Raw genomic sequence first — 21,431 nt, forward strand, 5'->3', positions numbered from 1 at the left:
TGTATTGAGAGAGAATAAAAAGTCAAAGCTGGACAGTCAGCTCAAAAAGAATAAATGTTTGTGTATAGATACAGGATACATGTGTGTATTCATTGGCTGCATGCATATGAGTCATTTACATGAGGGAATATGACAAAGAAGAGAAGAGAGGAGAGGATCACCGCACACTAAGCTCTGAGGAATCTATTATATTACATTTTATTTATTTAATACATATTGATACATTAAAATCATTGGAGCGTAATCGTCATCTTCTCTTCAAAGTAGAACTCTACTTGAACTCTACAGGAGAGATGAACACCGTTCCTTAAAAAGATATCCCCTCATTTGGTGTTTTTATGATGAGGGGATGTTGACGATGAGGGGACTTCTGTACTGGACTGCGCAATCTGGGGGAGATCTGGTGACTGTGAAGGTCAAAGTAAACGATTCACATCATTTTCATACACATTAAATGATTCAGTGAGTTGTGTGAATGTTCTCATTTATGGGGTTTTCCTTCAATTTGTCACCGGTTTGTATGTGAATGAATACTGTTTGCTGCTTGTCCGTGTGTGTGTGTATATATAAATGTGGCATGTATGAATTATGAATGCCTTCCTAAGTGCGCTCGCATGTTTGTGTTTCTACGTGGATACGAGCTGTTTACATGTATGTGTACTGTATACGAGGTTGCGTGAACATGGATCGTCATGTTTTTTTATTGGCAACAACTGTGTGTGTTTCGTGAAAGGCTCATTTAAATTAAACTGAAAGTCTGGTGCATTTGTACTGCATGTGTGTGAGTGTGTATCCTCCCTCTCACACCGGCTGATGGGTACCAGACGTATCCATGCTGAGGGGCTGCCTGGCGCCTGGTCCCAGGCCTTCTATATGGAAACAGTTAGGAACCGTTACGTCAGCAGGCTACGCCACTCTCTGCTTTTCCACTCGCACACATGCGCCTTCACACACACACACACACTCACACATCCAAAGTGCACTTAATATTTTCACCGAACATGCCTACTCTCTCTTCCTCTTTTGCTCTCTTCTGTGTTGCTCCCTTTTGCACACTTTAATCTCATACACACACTCATTACAATCTGCTCGAAAGTTGCGTCAGCGCAGCATTCCACACTTTTCCATGCGTCACCAAGGATGACTGACTCCAAACAGCATTTCTTGCCCTTTTTTTCCATGGAAAACTCTTGTCCTTATATAACCCTGACTCTGGAAGCCCGCTCATCCTACTATTTCTCCCTGCCTGTCTATATCCTCTCTTTAACCTTTCTCTCATCCCTATCCATCTCTCACGCAAGTGGGCAAAAAAAAAAAGTTGAGTGCTGTGGGCTGAGAGGCAGCCTGTGGTAGTTCCCTCTGCAGAGTGCCAGGCCTGCAAGAGCCTTGGTACAAACATACAGTATGTGTCCAATATTCTCTTCCTGCTGCTGCCCTCGTGCAGTCATAAGCACATTCATGAGCCCGTCTTCATTTCAGAATGAATTACAACTCGCCACAGTGAAATGAGCTAAATAGATGAACGCAGGGAGATCATTAGTGCATTTTCTGCAGCGGGCAGGAGTGTGTGTGTGTGTGTGTGTGTGTGTGTGTACAGCCTGTGGGGAAGAAGAATCCCTGGTTGGCTCTGAGCCTCACCAGGCCTCAGGTAATCCAGTTTAATGCAGTTAGCGTTGTCATGGCCACCTGTGTATTACACATTGCAGCATTACAGAAAGACTAGAGGGGGTGTCTAGACTGGCAAATCACTGGAAAACAAAGAAAGGCTGTGTGGGGGCTCACTGTGATGTCTGGAGCCTTTGATATAAACAACAACATAAGTGCTCACAGAAATGGGTCAGCCAGACCGACACAGTATAGACAATATAATTTTCATCTAGAACGGTGATGGAGTGTGTTAGGATGATGAGAGTGGTTTAATTTGTGTTCAGGGCACTGACAGACAGCAGACAGAGAGTCATTATGATTCTTCAGGCAGGTGTTGTGTAACTGACTGCTGCCACCTACTGCTGGCTCCCAGTCAAGCTCGGCAGCTCCGGTTCGTCCCCTGACAGGAAGGTGAGAGGCGATCGATACTTTTGTTCCACGAGTCAAGCCAGCAGCAGATTGAATGTGCATCAGCCCGTCAGTCCTCAGGTTTCACTCAGCATCTGTTTTCAGGACTGAATCGAAATGAATGAACTAAGAGAAAGAGAGAGAGAAAGTGTATCTGTGATTTCTCTGTCAGTTCGTGTGCCTCTGTGTGCATGTGTGTGTTAATATGTGCCCCCTCTTCTCTGACACTGTGTGTGTGTATGTGTGTGTGTGTGTGTGTGTGTGCATGTGTGTGTATGTATGTTCAAAGTGCTGACTAAAGCAGCTGGTGGTGCTGACATCTGTCTCTGTCTTTCTGATGGTGGAACAAACTCCGTCTCTCCCAGCATCAGCTCCATCAGCACTCTCTGCCCAGGTCAAAACCCCATCAATGCATCAACACACACACACACACACACACACACACACACACACACACACACTGTTCCTGCTACTGTAGTCAGCAACACACAAAACACACAGCAGTGCATATCCCATATCTCAGCGTCTGCACCTCCAAAACCACATCCCAGCAGACCACCACCAAAGAAGACAGTGCTTCAGGTGGATGTGGCACCACTAACACAAGGTCAGACACTGCCTCATCTCTCTGAATGATGAAGGCCAGTATGAATAGCCGACTACCACAGTTGACACTTAAAAGTTTCCCCTCAGGTTGCAACAGTACAGAGTTTTTGAACCAACTGTTTTGAGAACAATTAAGCACAATTATCCTTTGTAGCCTAAGTGCTTAAGGTCGTCTGGAAAGTTTACAACTCTCACATGAATCTGAATAGATTTTACTTCAAGATGGTCATGGTTAAACAACTGGAGAGGAGATGTTTCCTTAGAAATTAAGGTAATGAATAAATCAAGAATAGTTGAACAATGTGTATTTTACTGGTGAGACTGGCGTTGACCATGACCTGCCTGAATCAGTAATGTAGAGCTCTAATTCATGGACACCTTGAATAGAGAATCAAATTCACAGTAGTTTTGTCTGTAGATTTTTACACACAGTTTTAGGGGATCAGTGGTAAAACTTTGCTGTAATTTTCCTTGAAAGCTTCTCTGGTCAATTTGGGCGTCTGACAATGTGCAGTGCCTAAAATGAAAAGGACTTTTCATACTTAATGGAAACCAAATGAAACTTGACATGAAAGTGAACTTCAACAACATTTTGTATTAACATTTTAACAATGATTGTTGCATTGTCAAATTTGATTACCATTTAAACGCATTGCTGGTGTATTGATTAAAACATGTAGCCTACCTTTGTAAATGTCCCTATTTCAAACTTGATATAAATAATATATAATGTTAAAACTTTACTTTTTTGTAAGTGATTTGTTTATGTTTGGTTAAACATACAGCTAATAATTATTTTAAGTTGCTATAATCAAAATTTTAATATCAGCAATGAATCAAATGACTACGTGTTAGTTAAAGGTGTTCCTCATAGTGATGAATCTGCAAAGACTTGCAGAGAATATTAATGTTAATAAAAAAACATCATTCAGGACACCTTTATACTACATTGTCAGGTACTATTTAAAACAAGCAACACAGAGGCTCATAATACAAGACATGGAAAACAATAAATTGAGGAATATTAATGTTAATAGAAATATGGAATAGAAAGACCCCATTGTGCTGCATTGTTAGACACTAACTGAAACATCCAAAGCAGACACACAGACATAAAAAAGCATGCACAGTATGATACATAAATCAGTCTAACACAATAAAGGCAAAGCCACAGTAAGACATGCATGCAGGTACATGAGGGCAGACTGGCGATAGAAAGATAGCGACAGGTGATAGCAGACAGTGAGGGAAGTTCAGCACAGAATAAACTGAGGACAGTAAGATGCAATTGAGTTTTAGTGCTGCTGACAGAGCTGAATACTAATTAACCATTTCTTTAAATGAGCTCAAATAAACCGCATGTGTTCAGTTCTCTAATAGTTGCTGGGATGGGGTTTAACAGTGGATGCAGACTGACTGAAAGCACTTCCTCTGAGTGAAAAAAGTCAAGAAGTCAGATCATATATAATCTTGTACGTACAACAAATGAATTAGCTAGCTTAGTTTGCTAACAAGTTCATCATATCAATTTAAAAATTGATGACGCAAGTGTTGTGTTTGCATCTTGTTTCTATAATGCACATTAAAAGTTCTTACACAGAAGAGAAAAGATCAAATCCTACAAAAAATCTGTAAATTACCAGGCATATGCGTTAAGACATGCAAATTTGGTGGCTATCTACCAAAAAAAAAAAAAAATGGTGTTTTATATACAAAAAAACATATTTGAATCTTTAGGAGCTATGCACACAAAATATGATTATATTTCAACTGTAAACACTTATCCATAATTGAGCCTGGTGTTTGTGGAGGCTTGGTTTAACAAGCACATAGACATGATGACTTACTGTAGGTTGCTAAAACAAAGGCTGAATCTTTCAAACACAGCAGACGGCTTGCTGCTGACACACAGTGTCTGTGGCTGCTGCTCTGTTATCATTTCTCCTCTCTCTGCCCATGACCTCAGAGCCACATGCAAGCTATTTATGTTGAGTTGCTTCTGGCTGAAAATGACTTCATGTCTGATTTGCTTGAAACACAGAGGGGGGAAGGGGCTGTATCACAGTGTTCATGGAGCATTTACTGCATTAAAACAGCATGCTTTGACCTCCCTAGTTAGATGGGGTTTGATGCACCGGAGGTGAGACTGTGCATCAAGTGTTCCACCTCTCCTCTTACTTCACTTTTTGAAAATCCCAAACGTTTCCCGGTGTCTTTGGTTTACCAATCCTTCTGGGTTTCATTTCTTCTCATTTCCTAAAATGTATGTCATCTCCTCCTTGCTTCCTCTCTTCTCTCTTCTTTATCCCCACAGCTTCCCATCTTTCTTCTTTCCAACATTCATCTGGAGTTTCCAATCCATCCCCTTCCTTCCTGCACCTCTCTTCTTCTTCTTCTTCTCTCTAGGATGAGAGTGCTAGAGTCAGGTAGGTCTGCAGACATGAGTAATGTGGCTAAGACTGACTCATACACCGAGACATCAGCCGTCAGTGTGGAGCCAGCAATGACACAAGCACAAGAACAAACACGCGTACGCACACACACACACACACACACACACACACGCACACACACACACTATATAGTGAATCGAAACAGAGGCAGACAGACTTGGCGGTGCCGACATTCTGAAACCCAGTCATGCAAGCAGCCATTATCATCACCTTATATTATGTGATCATAATTGAGAAACTGAAAATGAATCCATCAGAGATGAGATCAGACTGCTTACAGTAAACATGTCTAACACACACACACACACACACACATCTGCCTGTGTGGAGCTCGTTGGAGATTTTTACATTCAAATGTCATTACATAAAACATAATGTGTGAAAAACTTGCTTGTGAATAACTCCTAAAATAATATATAAGTGTATGCTTATTATTATCATAATATCACACTTAAATATCAATGAAGTAATTTGATGATCTTGAACTTTATTTGAAGTCGTTTGCCTGAACTTTCATGCATTTTATATTTTAAAAAGGCCCATAAAGTGATTTTTGGAATCAAACGTCTCCAATATAAACATGGTAGTAGTTTTATGAGTGCATAAAAAAAAAATCGTCCTTTTGGCGCCACAAAACAAATGTCACATCTAGTTGTTGTGTAATTTATGAAAACACACACACACACACTCTTGCTCATACACTCTTCATTGCATCTATTAAACATTCATTATTCATGCAAGAGTAATGTGTGGTGTCTCCATTTTAATGCCTCCTAATGGCTTTTTGAGTTACTGCTGCCAGCTATGAATAAATCATATCAGTCATGCCGCAGCCGATACCAGCAGCACTGAGCTGATCTATAGGTATGTGGTGTGTGTGTGTGTGTGTGTGTGTGTGTGTGCGCGCGCGCGCGCGCATGTGTATGGTTTTCACAAGCCTGCTCTCCTTCTGATCCAAAACAATCAGATAGGTTTAGACAAATAAAAAGGCTGTGGTCAGGTTTTTTTTTTCTTATCTTGATAATACAACAACTAAAATAATGTGTGTGTGTGTCATACTGACTAGTATGCCGCAACTTCTCGGCAGGGTATAAGTCACCCTCCACACAAAAGCTCATGTGTAGAGATAGTGGCTTAGACATAATTATCTTTGCAAGGACTGAGAGTCTGGTGGGAACATACTGCATTTATATGCAAATATTGTATCTACAGTACAAAGAAGAAGGGTTACAAAGTTCTCTACTGTTCTAAGGTGGATGCTTTCACTTTCTACATAGTGCCCTCAATGCAAAAATTGACTGTAATAGTGATATTTTAAAACTACATCATCATTACAACAAAACAAACTAGAACTTTGATATGAATCTCTGCTGTGATCAGGACTCCTTCTTCAAGAAGCTACAGCAGGTGGACACAATACAGGAAAAGCAACAACCAAACATTGTAATGCAACCCACTATAATATGCAACAATACCATATTCTGTTATTCAAAATGTTACATTTTTATTGAGACTGCGTCACAGAACTTTTGGTAAAACTGTATTTTACAGGTCCATAATTTCCTTATCATTTCCCAGGACGTCCAATAGAAATAACTATGTCATTTAATTCTAATTATAGGGAGATTTTTCTTATTTAAACCAAAATAAATATTAATTCATATTATTCACTTATTACTCTTTTTATATGTTGAATTGTATGGTTACTTTTGCATATTCAGCTGATCTGCTGTGGACTCACTAAAAGACTCTCTAGGTTACACTAGTAATTAATTGCAATTAATTAATTAGAAGAGTACAAACTGAACACTATCTCTTTTTTAGTAGTACCAGTTTATATAGTTCCTTCCATGAAACTTCAAGGAAATCCTTTTTCATTGCAGACATGTTGACTTACCATAGTAACATGAACGATGGTTGTGTTCCATTTAGGTGTTTCAGCTTCATGGCTGCGATATTATGCATGTGTGCAAATTGTCACCATCCATGTTATTAGTTACATCTGTGCTTTGACAAGACAAAATCTGCTGTGAAAACGATTTATTGTGATATATTATTGCGATTAAACTGTAAGGTTGAATATTTTCTCATTCCCCTATATTCCGTACAGAGTCCACAGTTTATAATATAGTTTATAATACACAATCTACAACAACACCACGAACTACAATGTCAAGTTCAATCAACAATACATACATGGGGAACTGACGCAGATTTCTCTGCACCAGCTGGGATGTGGTGGAATGGGAACATATCGACCCCTGGATGGCTCATTATTGACGAGTGGATGGATTTCAGGAAGTGACCTTGGCTAACTCAGACGAGCACCTGACCAGAGCCCGGCTCGTTTTCCCACAAAGAACATCTCTGGCACCAGCCGCCCCTCTGACAACAGACTGCAGGTTATATCCTTGTGTGAGGTAAACATACTGTTATTCACTGGACTCATCTCAGCTCATCGCAGACTGATCAGGAAGTCATGCTGAAGTGATGTCATGGATTTGGTCATAGGAGTGTGTCATAAAACGTGGGAGCGTCAAAAAGTTGATTAGAGTTGATGAGGGGCTTAGAGAGACTGTAACTGCTAAAAGTAATAGGTCCCATATATAGTAAGTCCTGCCAGCTGCTTATGAGCAAAGAACCAAGACTTGACATACTACTATTATATAATGAATCAGAGCTTCCAAAAGGCCTTTTTCACAGCAAAACACTGTGACTTGTCTTAGATAGATAGTAGATAAAGCACAGGTGTTACTAACATTAACCATGACACAGTTTCATTCAAGTATCCCAGTAGGTCATGACAGTTTGCCAGCACGTACAATACCAGGAACCTGCTACTGAAGCAGCTAAATGGAATTCAGCCGTCAGTAATTTTATTATTTACACCTGTGCTTTTCCTACTGTGACATGTCCAAACGTCTTGACACGGCAAAAACCTATTCATGAAAAATGTTGGTTGACCCAAATTACAAAAACATATCTTTTTCCTGAAACAGTGTCCCAGTTGCTCTGGATAATCCACAAAACACGCTGTCAATTGTTTTCAGAGGGACTGTTTATTCGATAGGAAAGACAGTGAGGTCTGTGGATTAGCCGCAATAACTGGGACATCGACTCTGTTCAGAAATGTTGCTGCTGGCGTTTTAAAAGTTTAATATAATGTGAGCCCCACAAACAAAATTCCATCATCTCTATTGGATTGAGATGGAGGAAAAAGATATCTCAAACCTGGACATATAAAACCAAAACTGTCTGCATGATTAGATTTTACTTGAGGTAAATAAAAGAAATAATGTTGTCAAAAGCAACATCAGAGTTGTAAAGCTATAAACGTGCAGATAAATGCTGTGATAGTTAATAACTGGTTAAGTGTGATCATTAAAAAAAATGCAGATATTCAATAAGAAAATATTTTTTTTATAATTTGAAAGAGCCAACCCATTAAATATTGTTTTGTACTCACTGTCGCTGTCAAATATTTACAATACATAACAGTATGATACTATAATGTTACCTTACACATGTAACAATCATCCTAATCACTGAATTTTAACTGAAATAGAAAAAAGACTTGTGTCAAATAAAAGTTTAGGCACTGTAATCATTATCAGGGCAGACAAATTGTGATTGCTGCATCTCTAACAGAGACTCTGTCTGTGTTTTACTTTCACTTTTGTCCTTGAATAGTGGGAATAAATGAATATGCAGCGTCCAGTGTCTGCACAACAATCATCCCACACTGCCACCGTGTGGCTCTTTATGGCATTACATCAAATCTGAGCGTTACACCAGCCTCTTGTCAATCATCTCTGTAACTCCGCCCCTCCCTGAGCTGATTGGTGGCCACCAGAGCGCTGGAGTGTCGAGGAGCCAATCATGTGGCTCTGCCTCCTGTTAACAGGGCTCCTATTCTCAATGCCCTCTCTGTCGCCTGTGTGCTACTGTTATTTATAGAAGCCTGAGGATGCAGAGTGCAGCATGGGAGAGAGGAAGGGAAGGAGGAGAGGGTGAAGAGAGGAGTGTTAGGACTTGATGACGACTATACATCTTGCTCTAGTGGTCTCTTAGAGAGGGCCAGACAGCAGAGGAGACCAGTCATTTTTGCAGGGCAAAGTATATATTGATCCCATCATTGCAAACCGCATATGTCTGATTGATGGTTTTCTTAAAGATGAAAATGGGTGAAAAGAGAGCAGGGAATGGGAGAAGGGAAAGGGCTATTAAAAGCTGGTTGAGGACAAGGGTTGAGGTTAAGGCAGTAGTACGATAAAATATGTGATTACATATATTCCTGTACCAAAATAGAACTGGAAAACTGAAAAAAGATACATGATAAAGTGTCTCTGAGTGTCCTGCATGATGGCTAAAGCAGCTCTAGTATTTTATTTAAGTTGAACATATCTTCTTCTATGTATCCTATGTAAAGATTTCTTTGTAGGGCTGCAATTAACAATTATTTTCATTATCAGTTCATCTGTCATTTTTTTTTTTTTTAGATAAATCGTTTGTCAGAAAATAGTGAAAAATTCTAACAGTCAAAAACATTTCCAGTTTACAATGTGACTGCACAGAGATATCTGTACTAGCTGAGTGTCTGAATGAAGTGTAGAATGGCGGGCAGGTCATCAGTGGGTGAAGTGCATGTTATATAACTAATCACTAGACATAAAACACAGTTTCTTCTGTCTGAGGACCGCCGGTTTCTGAGAACCAGCAGAACAGTAGCTGATAGTAGGCCTATATAATGATCTAGCCAGTGACACGTTATTCATTACTGTAACCGCCCTGCTGCCTGCACAGGGTCACAGTGAGAGGTCAGTGCACATGGACAGCCTCCAACTGAGAAATACGGCCTCCGAAGGTATTTCTCTGGGCCTTGTTTGAAAGGTTATTTCTGCTTTATACTTTATAATGGTGAAAACTACAGGAGGCTCACTAAAGGAAAAGACACAGACAGATTAACTGGTGGGCTCGCGGCCAAAAAAGCTCCTTTTGACCTCCACCAATCACCCTCTGTCATCTCCAAGTTCCCATCAAGTAGAGTGACACATACCAGACTACATATGACAGCTTCATTATATACCAGCAGGGCCCACAGAGTACCATAGCTGGAATCTGCCTCAAAAGGTTTCTGCATGCTAGTTAGTTTATCTCAATGAGTGAACTAAATACAACTTAATTTAAGAACATGCATCACGTGAGCACAATATAAACTGAAATTTAAAGATTTTGATGAGCTTATCTGGGTGTGGCCCTGAGGTGTAAGAGGTTATTTTCCCCACTCAGATCTATTTCACTGTAAGGATTTTTAGAGGTCTGAAGGGGTGAAAGTATCCAGATTGAAGGAATAAAGAAAAACATATGCCAAAGTTTTGGTTTACATCCTTATGAAATCCTTGGATGCTACAGCATTGCCACCATGCTCAGGATTTCACAAAAATAAAAACCAAAACTTTTAGGAGATTGAACAAAAAGTATATATTTTTCTCCAGCATATGTTTCTTTATCCCTTCAATCGTTTGGTGAGCCCTCAGATTTATCTTTGGATTCCTTCAGGGCCCTAGAATAAGATGACAAGTGTTGTAACTAATGTGCTGTAATCAAACTCGATTGAACAGTGGATGTCTTTCAAAATGAACTGATGTCATCCTTTTTTAACGCTTGCTAACTACATATCCCATTGCATCCATGTTCATGCAGCCCTGCGTGCAGCGCATTTTACGCACAGGAGAGACAGAGTGGGTCGGGTCTGTTTACTTCCGGACTCCGATTTTAGACTCGCTCAGAAAGCAGCAGCAGCAGCTCCAGTGGGGGTTCAGGCTGTCAGCTAGCACGGCAGCCATACAAGGCTTCATGACAGAGGTTACCGGGTTGACCAGCGGCATCCCAAACACTCACAAGCCTCACCGGACGGCGCGACTCCAGGCGGACCCGCGCCGCTTGCCCAGCTCTTCTCTGCTCTGCTCGCCTCCGTGCTCAAAGTCACTCAGTGCTGCCCGCTACACACACACTGATCCATCCGCCTGTGTTTGCTGCCACACTTCATGATCCGAGCAGACTGAGGATCAAAACAAGGACAATCGCTCAAAGTTGAAGCGGCGTCTGCGTGGAGAGACGCGGGCCCCGGCCGGGGAGAGCGACGGGGGACCAGGCAGCCAGGGCAGAGAGGGTGGTAGCTGGATAAACTAGGGGGGGGTGGGGGTCGTCTCCGGCTCCTGGTGGATTTATCCCCTGCCAGCTAACGTTAGCACAGCTAGCTCCAAACAAGCACCATGGACTGGTTGATGGGGTGAGTACAGACAGCTAACTCTCCCGTGACGGCTCGACTGCGCAGTCTTTAAACCACCGCACAGTGTCTGACAGCAGCACAGCCGGCCTTACACAGGTGCACTGTGGCGGTGAATACTGTTTCATTTCCACTTCAACACATTAATGTAGCTGTACAAGCGGGTAGCATGTTGCCTAGCTTAGCCTAGCTCTGCGGGGCTAGCTTGGTAGCAGAAGCTGGCAGCGGTAAACCGACCTAATGTTGCCCCGGGCCAGGCGGTGTTTCTGGGCATCTGTGTGGCCTGCAGCTAACTAGCCAGCAATGCCAGCGCCCAGATTAGATCTCTGTAGAGGCCAGTTTGCCTCTCCAGAGATATTATTTATAGGAATGATTAACACAGCTAACGTTAGCAGCCTGTCAGTCGTGCTAACGCGGCTATGCCCGGTTTTAGTTTATTTCCTGCGCAAGGTGCGCCTTCGCTGGTTGCTTTTTACATGAACTAACGTTAGCAGCCGTGCTAACTCCCCAAATGTGTGCTAACTTACCTCTGGAAAAAAAACATAGGTTCCGGTGTCAACGAGCTCATTGATGGAGAAAATAGCTCTCATGCTTGTTAGTCAGACACCTTGGAGGAGGATGAATAAATAAAACATCACGCAGACGATGGTCCATTGCAATGAGTTGCTGACCTAAAGCACACAATAAAACATTTGGTAACAAAGCGAGATCACAGTGTTTTCAGGTGTTTAAACAAGCTGCGTGTACTTTGTACCTTGATGGAGCAGGTGACACCTGCCAGGAGCTGATGATGCTGTTTAGTCATGAGTTTGGGTGAGATACATCTGTCTCTGCATGACTTCAGCCAAGGTTCAAGGCCATGATCATCATATTCAGGACAGAAGTGATAGAGCTACTTGTCAAAGCCTCTGCGATAGAAGTCAGATGTGTTATCTTGCATTTACTTATGTAATTGCTATGCAAACTTAAGCATACTAATGATAAAGTCATATTTGCTTGTAAGTAAAGGAAGGACTCAGTCAGTGAAGTCATTCTAAGGTGTGTTTGTAATATCTTTGTTATAGTAAGGTGTTGTGCTGCGAGGCCGGTCTTTTTGCTGACAGGTTATCAGGTCGGCTGCAGCACGTTGCGGGGCAGAGGAAGGGTGGAGGCCTGCTGTCAGGGGTGTTTCTTCACTTTGTATCATTTTGGCTGAAAAAGATAAGGATTCAGTCCCTCCATAACTATTACCTCTGCCTAGGAGGTTTTGTCTGCGCTAGTTCACAAGGATATGTGAGAAAATGCTCAACAGACTTAATGAAACTTGACATTTAGTTAAGAAAAATCAGCTCAGTTTTTACTGCATTCTCACTCATAACTCCTGAACTTGAGACATAAACAAAATTAAGTTTCCCTGCTTGCTTGGTTCAACTCAAATTTTTCCATCAGTCATTCAGTCGTGGTATATTTGAATGACCCTGAGAAATTTGTTTTTGGTATTTCAAACAGCTTTTCTATGACTACCTATTTCACACAAACTGGCATAATTTTCTGAACACATTATGCAGTTGCAACCAAAGAGAACTGTGTTGTTTTGGTAGAAGTGTTCACTCACTTGGTGCTTTTCTCAGGTTTTTAGCCACTTCTGACATTTGTTTTCCTGGTTTTTGGTAACTGATTCTTGCATTGATTTTGTCTCGAGTTGCATCAGTCCTCTCAGTTGTTAATGTGATTTACAGGTCTTGTCCTCCTCTTCCTTTTCCCCTCAGTCACTCACATGAAGTAATATATTACGTTTTGCCCCAACAGTTGGTGCTGTCAGACCTAAACTGGTTTACTCAGTGATCTCTTAGGAATTCAAGAGAAACACCCAGTTACGTCTCCATGTTGGAGAAGATGAGGAAAGCGAAGAACCACATAAGAGGAAATGAGAAGGCCGCTGCCTGTCTGTGTCAGGATTATAATGGATGATAATAAATGTAGTTGATATTGACACATTCTCCATTTTAGTAGAGTTGTTGAATCTCTTTTTATAGAGTGACATCCTTTAAATAAGTCATTTTATCAACCTGCAAGTGCTCTCAGAGAAAAATGAGTCATACTTATTTATGAACTTAAATTATTTTATTCGTTGCAAGTGAAGTCATGTACAAACACTGCATCATTCCTGTCATGACTTCTCCTCCCCGCTGACCAAGACTGGTGTGTTTGTGTGTGCGTTTAGCGAGATTGTGTTTACCTGCATGTTAAGGAAGTGTGTTGTGTATTGTGTATAAGCGGGGAAGGTGTCTATGTGAGCTGAATGCATTGGAGGGGAGCAGGCATGCGTCCAGCGTACGTCACCGACAGAGCGGAGTCCATGAATGAGTTAACCAAGCGTGTAATCACGCTGAATACAGACCCAGGGTGAAGGACGCCACTGCCAGGACCGATGGAGGGAGGAAGTGGGAGGAGAAGAGAGAGAGAGAGAAAGAGAGAGCTATGGATGATGGAAGAAAAAAAGAAAAGAAAGATGGAGTGGTTAAAGCAGCAGATCTGGGGAGAGATGTGCAGATGAGGAGACAAAGGGAGGAAGGAGCGTGATGAATGAAAGAGGAGAAGACTGATGAGGGAAAGGCAGGGTGATCCAAAGGGATGGAGAAATGGGAGACGGCATGTTTCTGACCGATGGATGGGAGAGGAAGGATGGAGGAAGGGGGATATGAAAGCTTTTGATGGAATGGTTGATGGGGGGGGGGAGAAAAAAAAGAAGAAATTAGCAGGTGCGGGGAAGGGGAGGAGTATTGATAGGAAGGATGAAGCTCCACAGGGAGTCAAATGGAGGTCTGTAGCAGATGACAACACCATGACGGCCTACTAATGGTGCATAGATTGAGGGAAGGAAGTATAGAGATGGTGATATAGGAGCTTACGGTGGGCGACAAACGCGCAAGAATTGGTGTTTTTTCTTCTGCGGTTTCAGTAGGAGGCTCAGCATATCTTGAAGGTGTAGCGTATCACCTGTCTGCTCGCCTAAAAGCACAAAATAAGCCAAAATATGTTTGCGAACTAGATGCAGTCTGTCCGTGCGCTGAGTATTTATTTTGCACAGAGAGCGACTGCATTATTTCAGAGCTGAGTGACCTCATCTGTCCGGATCCAGAGTCAGACAGGATGTTAAATCACAGGGGGAGATGTGCGTCGCCTAAATGTGTCTTTTCCCGCTGGGTAGAAATGGGCAGGCTTTGACAGATGTTTAATCCCCTCGCTTTTGAGTGATGGATCGGTAATGCTGAACGAAGAGAGCGAGAGAATGGAAACTACAGCAAGCGGCTAAGTGGAGCACGCTTTAGGCTGCCTGATCTGAGAGAGAGAGTCAGACTTAATGTACGCTCAGCTCGCACTGCATCACCTGTGACTTAATGGTATGCAGACGGTGTATCATTATCCTGCATCATTCGTGGAATGCAAGTAATCGTATGAGGGATATCAGATAATGAAGGCCTTGCTTGTTATCTCCTTTGACTTTGTGGATAACAAATGTTAGGCATGATGTTAATTCTGTTTGTTAAGCAAACAGATGACAAAATAATCAATAGATTAACAGATAATGAAAATATGTGCTAATTTAAGTTAATATTTTGTTAATACAGACCAAAATGTGTCTGTCGTATCAAGCATTAAAAAACTCAGAAAAGGTCAGATTAGTTGTCTTTTTTTACTTATTCTTTGATTAGATGTTCTGATTTATATCAGAAATTTCTGGCAAAGACCTTGTTTTAAGATGAAGAAGAATGCTTGTAAAGACAGCGAGATATCAAAAAGAACATTGTTTTGGCATCAGTGCTGAACGTTCGGTATCATATTGGCACTGGTAATGAACATTTTTCAAAAAAATACCAGACCTAAGTACAACTTAGATAAAATGACATTTTATTTGGAGGTTTTTGGCATGTCGCTACCATCAAAGTGCCATTTTCTCCTCAGTCTAATTGTCTGCTACTTAATTAAATTGAGAGTGACACTGACACTGTCAGGTGATGGCAGATAGAAAAGGGGAATTCACAAGAGATGCGTATACGCTGAACTTCCCCCACGAATGCGTCTATTTACAATGTTCTGTCTCACCACTGTGGCTCACGTCCAGTAAAGAAGCATGTTCTCATGTCTCACAGTAACTGTTTGATTGTTCTCACGCGTGTTTGTAAGTCTGAAAGTTGTCATGACCGCAGCAGTCAGTCATGCAAATGTGAGTATAGCATCACTCTGTATTTCAAGTTCAATAGCGTGAAGGGAGAACCACACATGCATTGCACAGACTATTTCTCAGTTTCAAACCAAACAATCTAAGAAGGTCAAAGTTAATTTTCTGTAGCAGAGTTCGCTCATATTAATAGAGTGGTGAAGTGGGTGAGTTTACATCCGGCACCCAGGGTTACTGCAATAACAGTCTGTGTTGGGTGACTGGCTGTTGGACCATTTCTAACACAGATGAGTATGAAACTTTCCAGTTGAATCATTTCAAATCATTAAAAGTTAGGTTTTTCCTGAAAAAGCATTAAAGACGCAAAAATATGCACATAATTTTTTGCAGATAAGTAAACTACAAGACACAGAGGAGAGCTGTGGAAGGAAACTTCTGACCAAGTTTCAGTTCTGCAGCTGTGCCACTAATGGCGGTGTGAAGTTGCAGTGGGTACAAAGATGAAACATTTAAAATAACTGACGGTCATCACATGAATCTCATAGTATAATTCAATTATGTGGCAGAGTCCTGCTGTTTCTGTGCAGCACTTATCATAACCTTTCAAATGTGAAGGCAAATACATCAACTGTCTGAACCCTAGCAATCAATGAAATGCTCCATAGAAATAATCTATCAAATAGATTTGAAAAAAAAGAAGTCAAAATATCGGAAATCTTTTTATTTGCATATCTAACAATCTCTACACATGGCTCTGAGCATCTCTGTGGTAGCATTTTGGGGGTTGGTGGTTGTAGTTTTCATTCTGAGTATTGTAGATGTTCCCAATGGGGATTTTTTTTTTTTACACGCTTGCATCATGTCCTCATGTAACCCCAGCGCCTTGTCTTCATCTCCACCACACACATAGACACGCACACTATTGCACAGCCCAGGTGGCTGTTTTCCGCTGCTCGCACCGCAGATGCAGCGCTGATAATAGGCTGTGACAGACGAGCAGACATCACCTCAAAGCGGTCTCCTGCTCGAGAATAGAAACTAATCGACGTTGTCACCGCTTGATCTCGACTAGGATGGAGTTTGGCTTTGCTGTCTTTTTATTTCTAGCTTCACAATCGTCCGCAGTGTTTCTCTGGTAGACAGTGCGGTTATTAGGTCTGACCCGAGGGCTCTGTAGCAGTCAGCTTATCGGAGTGCCTCGGTTTTCCGCATGGGAGAGAGCCGTTAACTAGCTTGTTACTGCTACAGTAAAGACAGCTTCTGTTGGCTTTCCGCAGTAAGAATCCCACTCTATTAAGCATCAATTTATTGTGTCTGGCACTAAATTTGTTTTACAGCTACATACCCAAGGCAGCTCAGGCCAAGAGTTTTAAGACCACGTAAAGCCAGCCAAACCTTTTAACGACAGTAACGTGGTGTAGTTTTACAAATTCACCTCGTGTTGCAAGTGGCAATTAGCCCAATATCTCAGCACACGTCGGCTCCCCGCAGCACCCAAAACTGAGAAAACTAACACCATGATTCACATCAGTTGTTTGGCAAAAGTGTCAATGTTGAGCTGTTTATCAAACTGTTTAATTGCATACTTTGAAATAATGATGTGTCAGTCTCCATTTAAATACAATATTGCCCCCTTGAAACCTCTAGAAAAGTATCATTGGGCCTGTTTGACTCCGTCCATCAAACACTGATCGCCATACAACAACCTCTTTGACACAAAATCAACAAATTAAGATGTTTCAGTAATTATTAAAGGGTTTTGTATTGGATTGCAATACATTGTACAGGGATTAATATGTTTCTGATCGTTGGTTTATTGGCCTCAGCTTCTAGTTCAAGCTTAGATCAAGTCTGTGCTGCTCTGGTGGCACAAGGTCTCGGCCTGGGCCTCAGAGGCGGGCTTCAGGCTGTCCTACCATGATGACAGATTGGCCGTATGACGAGAAGAGTGGTTGGTTTGATTACCTGCTAGAAAGGGCATTCACTTTCAACCATCCAAATCCCACTGCCTTTCACTCCCTGGCTCAGCTTGTTTCTCCCTCTCTATCTGTCTTTTATCTCTCCCTTTAATTCTCCCCCACGCCCCCCCACCCTCTTCTCTCAGGACACTGATGTGCAGAGACGTTTGCGTGCTTGGCTGCTGCCTGAGCTGGACTGTTCAGTCGTAGAGAGGCAAGGCAGCGTTGTAAAGGCCAAGGGCAGCCTCAGCACTCTTTGAGAAATGTTTAACAACAGAAAGCTAGCGGGGTGTTAGCTCTATTCAGAGCCGAGCATGTAGGAAGATAGCATATATGCCGGGTAATATTGCGCAAGCGTCTTATCATGCTGCTTTTGTGTGCTGGCCTCATGTGTCTTTGGGTGAGGGACAGAGGAAGGAAAACGGTGGAAAGCAAAGCAGAGCTAGAGGGGCAGAGTCTAAGCAAACAAGTCCTCAGCTCCCCTCTCTGACATCAGTCCCCTCCTTTGACTTTTGGCGGTGTTCATTGCTCATCAAGGCTGCTGCGTTATTTTGGGATCAGAGTAGCGTTCTCCTTTTTCTCCCGGTAGCTCGAAAGAGCAAAAAGCAAGCAGCGGGGCCATCGCCGCACCGTAAAAGCTCAGCTGTCATAGTTCAGAGGTGTCGATGACTTCAGGTTTCACAGGAAGGTGACACCTAGAGCGAGTAGCTGATCTAGTAACAACTACGACTAGCAGCTTCAGCTGACTGAACTATTACCTGCTTGTCTTCACATTTGTGACCTACACAAGGTGGGAAATAACCTTCTTCAAATGTGAATACCAGCCACAGACAGATAAATGTTCAAATTCACCAGCCACTTAATAAGTAAATCATTAGTTTGTGTGTGAAATCTACCAGCAGCAGCATTTGTCTGGTGATAATTTCTCACCCTGGATGTAAAACTACAAATCTAAGAATCTGTGGTTAGTTGGTTGAGATATTGCACCATCATGTTGCCGTGCAGGCTTGAACTAGCTGGTGTGTGAATAGCAGGTCTGAGCGAGCCTTCCCCTGACTTGAAGTAACAATACTATATCATGGAGTGCTGTTTTTAGGACATCAGTGGGCATCATTGAGGGAGATATAAAGCTCCTATTGAATGCCTTTTTTGAGGAGGCAAATAGCCTGGATACAAGAACACACATAGTCACTCTCCGGTTTGTCTCCCGAGACGCCTTTGCCTCCTTGTCTTCTCTTCCTTTTTCTCCGAGGCAGAGAACGGGGAGATGCTCAGAAATAAACATGATACCAGAATGACTCGGCAGTTTGCCTTTCACTGAATATGCATTAAGTGGATAATTGCAGGATCCAAATGCACGGCAGTATAAAGCTCTTCCGCGAGTACTTGAGATGGAAACTCTTGGTGTGGTGTTTTTGCTCTCTCTCCTTTTTTTTTTTTTTGAAGTGAAGATATAAGGACAGTAGATACAGTGTGAGTATGGTGCAACCTAAAACTGAGATGGATCAAGAGGCTGCAAAAGCAACCCAACACAATACCTGGAGCTGGCTGTGCTTGTGAAGCCTCTCCGCCCACTCAAATAGGTCCTGACCTGTTCAAAAGCTTGAACAGAGCTGCATTTCACAACGCCAACGGCACAAATTGCTGACATTTAACCAGCAGTCTCTGATACCTATGGTGTAAACTACTTAGGTGCACAGCAGAGACTTCTACTTCATATAATGTGGCCACATGTTTTTAGATCTATTGATTATGTTACCGGTTTCACTTTAGGAAATGTTCAGCCATTTCGGCCATATTGTTGCTCCTGGCATGGCCCGAGGTGTGTGTGTGTGTGTGTGTGTGTGTGTGTGTGCGCGTTGCCTTTATTTTACTTGGCAGGAGAGCTGCACCGTGCTGCGACTGTGTTTACTCTTTCGTAACACTCTGTGCAGCCCAGCCCAGGACACACAACTGGCACTGCCAACGGATGGAGAGAGACGAGGGGTGAAAAGAAAGGACTGACAGAGGGCAGGAACGATCATGATTAATCAGCTGTTCTCTCTGTCTCCCTTTCCTTCCCTTTCTATCTCTTGTATGTCTTGTTATTGGTCAAAACAGGACGCTTTTCTCTCAAAACATGTTATTTAATATCAGGCCAACTATGCCACACAGACACTGGTTCCACAGGCCTCGGAGCAGCTACTGTTCCATCAGAGAGTATCATAGTCATGGACCGCTGCCGGCTAGGACTGTCTTAAGATCAGCTAAAATAAGTTGAACCCCCTGCAGCAGGATTTAGGGTTGTTGTTGCCATCCACCCACATGGGACACTCTGCAGAACTGTTGGCTGTATTTTATTCAAGATAGTGTTTCAGATTCAGTTCTGGCTGTAATGAACATTTAATACGTTACTTCTTTGTGCTTTCATATTTAATCTGTCTGTTTAATGCTTATTTTCTGTGACAAGTTATCAGACAAGTCTGAGACTTCTGTGTCATTAATAAGCAATAATGCACATCTTTTTTTATCATAAATACTTCAAACAATTTAGGGTTAATGAGCAAAACTTTGACGTCCTCACACACAAGTCCAGCTGTTCAATATGTAACTTAAACTGACTTCAACTTGATTCTTTTGGGTGAAACGTGTGTGTCTGAGCAGCAGTCCAGCTATGACCTTATCCTCTTACATCCCCACGTTACTGTGACTGACTAGACCTTAACTTTTCCCTTTACTTTGTAAAGATTTTCTTTTTCCCCCGACACTGGGACATGCAGCTCTGATTAATTACCAATAAAGCCAATTGTGATCAATCAATAAATGTCACCTGAATCTCAATCAGACAGAGCCTCTTGTCTTGTGATCAGTTTATGCTCTAGATGATGGTCTCAACAGTCAGCTCACTCGTTAAATACTTAAATATCATCTCTACTTGTTTTTCCCTAAAGCGTGATTTCTTTTATAAATGTAGAATAATTTTTTAAACTAACTAACAACACCAACAACATAACCTTCCTGACCCAGGTGATAAGATAGAAAGTTGGGATGTGAAATTTAGAAAAAAAAAAAAAAGGAGATTAAGGAGATGGGGCAGTGGAGCAGTGCATATAGAAAACACCAGAGGAAAAAGAAAAAGAGGGGACAGAGGGAAAGAGGGCAGCTGATAAGGAGGAGAGCAGAAAGCGGGAGAATATAGAAAGCGCAGGTGAACGGCGAAGGAAGGAGGGAACTGATAGTGGCGCAGAGGTGAGATATGGAGATAAATGGGAAGCGGCGACTCGGGTCAGAGAGCTAGATTAGAAACAGCAGAAATCTGCAGTAGAGGACAGAGAGAGAGGGAGAGGGAGATTTAACAGCGGGGGCCCGAGCCGCCGGTGACAAAGAGAGAAGTGGAGTTTGGAGCTGTGTGCAGGTCAGAAAGGGAGAGGAAGCCAACAGAAGGAAAGAGAAGAGAGAGTAAAAAACGAATCATAAAAATATGTGCCTTCCTTACCACCCTTTGGATTCTTCGTTTATTGGTTTGATTCCCAAAACCTTTAAAACCAAGATTTTGAGCCTTGCTGAACAGTGAGATAAGAGACCTAATTTTTATTTCTTGGAGGAGGAGGAGGAGGCAGTTAATTCTGGGTTGTTTTATTTATTTTTCACTCAGATGTGGTCGTTGCCCTTGGGCGAGGCTTCAGCTCAGCGGTGAGCTGCTAAATCTGTGCAGAGCCGGTGGGCTGCTAGCTTTGGTGCGAGCTAGGTTTGTCCTTGGTGGCTGAGGCTAGGCCGCTAGGCTGGTCTGAACTGTAATTGGATTAGAGATCTCTTCGTTGCATCAGGCAAGGCGAGCTGAGGATACACACACACACACACACACACACACACACAAACACACACTTTAAAAGCACACACGCCTCAGGGAGCCCAGTTCATTTCTCGAG

General features: G+C 42.2%; 1 protein-coding gene and 1 long non-coding RNA gene across 3 annotated transcripts in view; one reads left to right on the forward strand and one right to left on the reverse strand.

Moving 5' to 3' along the window:
- Positions 1–249: 249 nt before the first annotated feature.
- Positions 250–12,285, reverse strand: LOC121897136. 2 transcript variants are annotated; one of them, XR_006096194.1, is made up of 6 exons: positions 12,158–12,285; positions 11,931–12,074; positions 7,311–7,524; positions 4,509–5,063; positions 2,008–2,181; positions 250–407 (listed from the first exon to the last, which is right to left on the reverse strand). It is a non-coding gene; the product is annotated as an uncharacterized LOC121897136 (long non-coding RNA). The 2 variants fall into 2 exon arrangements; XR_006096193.1 differs by lacking the exons at positions 250–407; positions 2,008–2,181 and having other exon boundaries at positions 3,012–5,063.
- The window catches only part of mob2a (MOB kinase activator 2a), a 65,055-nt gene continuing 54,478 nt past the window's right edge, over positions 10,855–21,431 (forward strand). Inside the window, exon 1 of the mRNA XM_042411449.1 lies at positions 10,855–11,406. Within this exon, the coding sequence (XP_042267383.1) occupies positions 11,390–11,406 (17 nt within the window). The 5' untranslated portion in view covers positions 10,855–11,389. The remainder of the gene's footprint in view (positions 11,407–21,431) is intronic.

The sequence above is a fragment of the Thunnus maccoyii genome, chromosome 5 (assembly GCF_910596095.1).
Source record: "Thunnus maccoyii chromosome 5, fThuMac1.1, whole genome shotgun sequence".
Lineage (NCBI taxonomy): Eukaryota > Metazoa > Chordata > Actinopteri > Scombriformes > Scombridae > Thunnus > Thunnus maccoyii.